This window comes from Lingula anatina, chromosome 8 (genome assembly GCF_051362555.1).
Source record: "Lingula anatina isolate TDL-2025a chromosome 8, LinAna3.0, whole genome shotgun sequence".
NCBI lineage: Eukaryota > Metazoa > Brachiopoda > Lingulata > Lingulida > Lingulidae > Lingula > Lingula anatina.
Genome location: NC_141774.1, coordinates 7,801,844 through 7,808,987, shown reverse-complemented (window position 1 = coordinate 7,808,987; position 7,144 = coordinate 7,801,844). Strand labels below are relative to the sequence as shown.

The window sequence follows — 7,144 nt, the reverse complement described above, 5'->3', positions numbered from 1 at the left end:
AACCCACGTTGCGGGAGTTCTCGCTGCACATCTCGCGAGAAAACGCGTAGTATATGACGACAAATGCGTAAGAGAAGATGACGTAGAGCATAAAAAAATTGGCGGTGTCGCCAAGGAGACGTTTGATCACGAGAACGTGGTGACCCAGTTTCGGGGCGATCTGGATCAGGTACAAAATATGCCACGCGTTACAAATACATGATACGGCTAAGAGGGCTTTCACCACGGTGTCGCTCTCTCCGTCAAATTTCCTTTGGGCAGTGAGTAGATATGCAAATATATAACAAGCGTTCTGAATAAAACCCACTACACTGTAAAACTGAATGCTGATGATGGTCTGCCCCCTGTTGGTAAATTTACACATAACAGCCTCCACCTGGTTGTGAGATCGTCGGATGCCTACCCGCCAAATTCCACTAAAAACCGTGTAAAGATCGTAAAGCACGCTTATGGAACTCATGACGAAAATCACCCCGGCCGCTCTGGCACCAACGTGCCACTGGAAAAGTGCAAAACTGTCATTCGCCACCTGTAGCAGGCACGTGTCCGCTTCTGTGACATTCCCATCGGTTACTGCCTTTATCTCCGTCTCGTTGAAGGCTTTTTCAAATTCCATCGATGTCACTGCGAACCAGAACAACGGCGCGTAGACAATCTTCCAGAAGCACGACAGAAAGAGAATCGTCGAGAGATTGTAAATCTCTGTGTTGACGATGGTGGAAATCTCAGGCGAATTCATGAAGGTGTGTAAGTACGGATCGTTCAGGATTTCATACTCAAGATACGTAAGCATTTTCATCGGGGATCGAAGGTATCGAGCGGTTGGATTCTTGGCCTCGGTCACGTGGTATTCCGTGAGATCGTACCACGTGACATTTTGAAAGCCACGTGTGACCTGACTGAACCTGTAAACCCCTTCGGTTTTGAGGATGGCCATAAACATCACTAAGGATGGAATCGCCGACGCCAGCTCCAGTGGGCGGAGAAAAAGCGCATTTTCCTGGTGCAGGAGATCTATCATGGCCTCCTTGCCGGACCACGCGCAGAGCTGCTCGTAGAGTTGCTTGTAAATCTCTCTGTTTTCGGGCCACTGAACCTCGGCCCAGGCGAGCGCATGGACAATGTTACAACCGCCGTCGTCTGGCCCAGCTGGATCAGCCTCGTATTGAAGCAACGCTTCAAAGCAACGCCTGGACCCGAACGCCGCGGTTATCATCAGAGGGAGGCCAAACTGGGGAGGGGCCACTTTTGATTTCAATCGGCACTTCTTTTCTTCTTTTGCTTGTTTAGTTTTGGTGTATGTGGTGTCAAATTTGAAGCTGTCTTTCACCAACCGGGCCCTTTGGTCGTCTGAAACTGCCTGTAATATGGCCTCCATACGTTCAACGTCGTCACTTACCAAAATGTCGTACCAGTCGCAAAATGGCCGCTCGTCAACGAGAGGGTGGTAGTCGCATAGACTGCTCTCATCAAATTTGTCGAGAAAAAGTTTAAAATTGTCAACGTTCATGGGTATATGTGTATCATGGCGTGTTTCAACAAGAACGTTAACATCTTCAGACTGTGTATCGTCAAGGTTGATGACGTCAATCTTACCATTGCCTTCGGCGATTTGTTCCTTCGCGTGGCCATTCTTACCCAGTTCACAAGAGTAAAGGTCTCCGACCTGGCCTCGCTTCGAAAACGGAACGGATGGACAGCAATTGGACATCTTGTTTTGCGAATGGTCGTGTCGGATTTAACTTCGATATGCCTAATCACCAGGTGCCCTTCAAGCTCCTTGGGTTTTTTAAAATTAACTGGATAAAGTAATGACCGTGGGCAGAATGATAAAGCACTTTCCTAGCGGGAAGCTAGACACTGATCAGAATTCGCCTTGGCAAATGCAATGTCGGTCATGTGGTGTAATTGGAAAACGTTACTTCCCTCTGCTTGTGCCATTTTGAAGACTGGGATATACAGAGAGGTAGTACTTATTGAATGAATCACGCTTCTGCGAGTCTCAGTGCGTATCGTACCTTCTTTCGGAAAGGGTCCATGGTTTAACCACCCGTTTTGTTTTATAGGGTTACCTTCCGATTTTATTTGTAACCAAAATTTTCTTTTCCTTAAATTGAATAAGTCTTGCGCTTTCCCACAGCTTTTACTAAATCCGGTAATTTATGGCCTTGCTGAACATTACAGCAGTCACCTTTAATGCACTTAATAATCTATGGGTAATATAAATCTCTTGTCTGCATGTCACACCGGTTTTCTTTAAGATAACTATTTCTAATTTATGTTTTATAGCTTCCCAGTTACCTTATAAATTGTTTGGATAAACAGTGATCCGGCGTTCCTCACCATACTCCTACTTTTGAATATCTTGTCCCTTTTGGAAATCCAGTTATTCAATTTTTCTTAGATGTCTCTTACACTATTCGCTGCCGTGATAAATTTTGAAAATCATTTGATGTATCTCAGTCAATCGGCGCCCTGATTGTCAAAAACGAGGACCGATGTGTCACGCTTGTCCCAGTCTCCGAAGAGAAGAAAACCTCTGATGATGACGATGATACCACAGCTGTTAATGTTACTAAGATCCAGCAACCACGATTTTCTAGGACAATGCCAATAAAACTGAATCGCTATGGCCGATAAACCTGCACGTCCTATCAGTTCAGTTTCCTTCTGTCGTGCTGTCGGCCTTATATTAATAGTTCTGTCGCATTTGATGAGGAGCTGTTCCTTTTTATGCGTGATCTCTGGCATACTCCCTTTCGCGGGCGCGCAAGTTCCGCGAGCTGAAGGAACAGTACTCTCTTACCACAGAGAGCGCTGTTAATCTGCTTCTAATGTGTGATTTTGTATTTTATTTTAGGGGGACCTGATACCAGAGGGCAAAGTGAGTGATCAAGTAACATTTTATTTTCTACATTGTTTGTTTTAATCAATTTTCCTGTTTTAATAATATTTACTAGCCTTTTTATTATTTTTTCACGTTGTATTGTAAAGTCTGCTGAACAAGACTTTGAACTTAAAATAAATATAATATTTAATATTATTAAATGCGCACAGGTCTATATAATAATAATAATAATAATAATAATAATAATAATAATAATAATAATAACGACAGAGAAGTGGGGCTTCAAAACCCCAGCAATTGCAATACGTCCACCATCTTTGTCTTTGTCCGTTATCGCACCACCCAAGGGAAGTACTGATCAGCGCCTGGACTTCCAATTGAGCGATTGCGATACGTAATCCAATTAATCAGCTAAAACGCCCAATTAGCTAATTCTTTAGCACCCGATACTCCGTGGAGAAAAATGACTCGCGTATCGTGTGTGTCACATGAAAGCGATTCTCATAATGGATAGACGCAGTGGGTTTTATAAGCGCGTTTGAAGCTTTGGAATTCAGAATTGGTAGTATAGGGAAGAATGTGGTAAGGCATAATTGCAAAGTGTTTTTTTTGGAGGGGGGGGGGGGGGAGGATTTATTAACCCAGGATTTTGCAAAGGTGAGACGGAGGTGAATTGGAGAATGCAGGGGGGGGGGTTGAAATTGACATTAAATATATTAAATAACCGACAGTCCGATACATTAATTGTATGTAAAATATTTTTCCATCCCTCGCCATAGAAAGGTTGTCTCATCTCCAATTCCATGAGTTTTTATTTATAAATGATCACCTCACAGGTGTAAATTCTTATGTACAGTGCTTTTTATTCCAGATACCATATCTAACATGATGAATGGCACAGAAAAATCAAAATAACGGTGGAGATATTCAATATTTTATTCCATTTATTCAAATTTATAACATGTACCCAGCATTGTGCCACCACTCTCCTCTTCTGTCTTCACTAAGTAGAACTTAAAGATTTAAAACGTTTATTTGACCTCACAAATAATGATGACTATAATAACCCACATGCAGTGGCAGTAGAAGCCACCATTCAAGTGGAACTATTTCAGATAACAGGATTTAAGTTACGTAGTCGTCACATTTCATGGAGTCACGACCATGGCATTTGTTATTCACGTACGCCAATAAAGGACAGGCAAGCTCGCGGTGGCCCCAGTCTACAGATTATTTTGCTGCCAGCCATGTCTCTCTGTGCAATGTCCAAGACAGTTTTGATGGCCGCCATTGTGTGGATGGTGGTACCATGGGCTTTGGCTGCTGGTTCCAGCACAATGGTAAACAGCGAACTCAACAAACTGGGGGAAAGATTTTTACGTTTAGAGAGAGCTTTCCGAAAAGAAGCAAATCTGCTGAAGAAAGAAACCAGTCTGCTAAAAAAAGAAAACCAAGAACTTAAGGTACGATTAGAAAGTGAAATGTGAATTTGAAGAACGTTGAGTGAAGAACATTCTTTTTTAAATGGATAATGTTGTTAGGAAAATTAATTTTCTAAATTTGTCATTAAAAAGTATTGACAAATATGTGGAGAACTAGAATACTATATTAATAAAACTGCACACATAAAAAATCCACCAATGTGCCAAATGCAAACTTGTATAATGCCTTATAATGTGCTTATTTCGAAAAAAAATTAATGTCGTGAATAGTGATGCTTTTAGAAAGTTGCTGTGATAGATTAAAATGTTTTGGATACCTGTAGATCATCATTTTTGAAGTCAAAATCCCATAGCGCGCACTGAGTACGTGTTTTAAAACACTTTTTATTGCCATTCTTAATTTAACTCTAGGCATCCCTTGACAGACTCCAACGTTCCGTAAGTCCCACTTCTGACGACGACTTGACATCGAAAAGGTCGTCATCACTGAAAGATGACAATGGCAATATTGCATCTGGTACAGGGGCACACAGTAGTGAGTAACGTGTCATTTCATGCATGCCACCAGTAATCGTTCATTGTAGTTTGCCGGGAAGTAAGGGGCATATTACTCCAGCCTCAAAACAGCTACGTTGGATACCTATCCGGCGTCGAATTCTTTGAGTCGCGTATATTTTTTTTACAGCTCTTTTTCAAAAGTGTTTAAAGAAAATACACACATTGCAAACCTTATCCATGTTTGAACCACAAACTAACTTTTTATATTAAAACTCAAAAAGAGATCAAGACGATCAGAAGTCAGTCTAAGGACCCATCTTTATCCTTCTTTTGTTGTCAAGAAATAGTCATTTCATTTTTGCAGCTCTCATTAGCCCAGTGGCATGCAGGGGACTCCCGGGCAGAGATGGTAAAGATGGAAAAGCAGGCAGAGATGGGAAACCTGGGGCCGATGGCAAACCTGGAGCAGATGGCAAACCTGGGAAAGATGGAAGAGATGGTTTTCCAGGCCAAAATGGAAAAGACGGGCTACAGGTAACTGTTGAAAGCGAGAACCTATTAATTTTTAAATAAAGACTTTTTTATGTTTACCTTCTCAGATTTATGTGTTACGTCATTGGTAAATCGGGTCTCATAACTTTATAAACAACAATAAAAGACCATGAGTGCTCGTCACTGACAGTTCCGTTATCTTTAACAGGGTCCCCCAGGTGCTTCTGTAACAGATGCCAGAATCAAGGAACTTATCAAAAATCTAGGTAAACGATTTTGTGTCGTGAGTTTTGATCGTGAGATTTTTAATGATTTAATTGATAGGAATTTGGACATTCTCGTCTGAACCTTATATCACCTACAGGATAAGTAAATGATTGGATTTCTTGAAACCTTATATCATATGCATTGACAATACCGTTTTGCCACAGGTTTGCCGGCCAACACAACAGTAGGGGGAGCTGTGTACACAAGATGGGGGCGGACCACCTGCGGGGCCTTTTCCAAACTTCTTTATAAAGGTTAGTACTGGTGATTTTATTGCGCCCAACCTCAAGCTGATAACTTGTACCTCATAGTTCTCCTTGAAATAAAATGCTGCTTTCAAATTATATTTAAGCTATTAACCAGCTTTATTTTACAATTGTTTATTTAAACTGGATTTTAGATTTCCTATTGAAAGAAAACAGACTGTCAGAACCGCGGATCAAATAGCAATATGTAACAAGACCACATATAACAATAATGCTTAACTTTTATATTTTATTACAGGCTTCTCAGCTGGCAGCTATTATGTATCTACAGGTGGCGGTAGCAACTACCTATGCGTGCCTGAAGTACCACAGTGGGGCAAACACAAAAACGGTATTCAGGGTTCTGCATTCTTGTATGGAGTTGAATATCAGACGGGAGCCTACAGCAATGACCCATTCCTGAAGACAAATACTGGAGGAAAAGTTTTCTACCACCATGATGCAGTTTGTGCTGTTTGCTACACCCAAGGTCGCCCCAGCCACGTTATGATTCCGGCCTGGAAAACGTGTCCCGCTGAGTGGACACGAGAATACCATGGCTACTTGGTTGCCCAACATTCAAATTTCTATAGACAAGAATTCGTCTGTTTAGATGAAGCTCCAGAGACTATTCCAGGAAGTTCGGCCTATGTAAACGGGGCCCATTTTTACACCGTTGAAGCTGTATGTGGTGCACTACCCTGCTCTAATTATGTCAATGGCTGGGAGGTGACATGTGTCGTGTGTTCTAAGTGAGAGAGAGAGAGAAAAAAAGAGAGAGAGAGAGTATGTGTGTGTGTATGTGTGTTTGTGTGTGTGTGTGTGTGATGGAGAGAGAGAGAGAAGGAGTGTGTCTGCGTGTGAGAGAGAAAGTGTATACTATGTGTGCATGTGTGTGTGTGTGTGTGTGTGGGAGAGTGTGTGTCTGTGTTAGAAATAAAGTGATTGCATGTGCCTGCGTGTATGTGTGAGTAAGAGAGATTTTGTGTGAGATACTGTGTGTGTGCCTGTGTGTGTGTGTGTGTGTGTGTGTGTGTGTGTGTGTAAGTATGTGTGTGTGTGTGTGTGAGAGAGAGAGAGATGTGTAAACATGCTTAACCTTAGGCTAATCTCGGGACATTGATATATTTTATTCAGACACACCTTTCTGAGGAAAATATTTACCGCTAAATTTCTTTGGCAAATGATATCTTTATAATGCGTCAAGTATCATTGCTCAGGTTGAAGAAACATGTATATTAAAAATAATCAACATTAAAAAATCTGGTTAACTTTTATGCTGTATATCTAGACATTATCTTGGATTGTATTTCTCGATATTATGAAAATAAATATGCAGTGCTTTGGGGCGA

At 41.5% G+C, this 7,144-nt stretch overlaps 1 protein-coding gene across 1 annotated transcript; it reads left to right on the top strand.

The window, feature by feature from the left end:
* Positions 1-4,013: 4,013 nt before the first annotated feature.
* On the top strand, positions 4,014-7,144 carry LOC106175861 (uncharacterized). Its single transcript, XM_013558019.2, has 6 exons — positions 4,014-4,311; positions 4,702-4,825; positions 5,153-5,322; positions 5,489-5,546; positions 5,712-5,801; positions 6,052-7,144. Exons 1-6 carry the CDS (start codon positions 4,096-4,098, stop codon positions 6,546-6,548), a joined length of 1,155 nt encoding a protein of 384 aa, XP_013413473.2. The 5' UTR covers positions 4,014-4,095; the 3' UTR covers positions 6,549-7,144.

What these genes read in the sequence shown, in the direction of transcription:
- LOC106175861 (XM_013558019.2), top strand. Translation starts at nt 4,096, where the DNA reads ATGTCTCTCTGTGCAATGTCCAAGACAGTTTTGATGGCCGCCATTGTG. An exon ending in TGGTACAGGGGCACACAGTA is followed by an intron (nt 4,826 to 5,152) that starts GTGAGTAACGTG and finishes TCATTTTTGCAG; the next exon opens with CTCTCATTAGCCCAGTGGCA. An exon ending in ATGGAAAAGACGGGCTACAG is followed by an intron (nt 5,323 to 5,488) that starts GTAACTGTTGAA and finishes TATCTTTAACAG; the next exon opens with GGTCCCCCAGGTGCTTCTGT.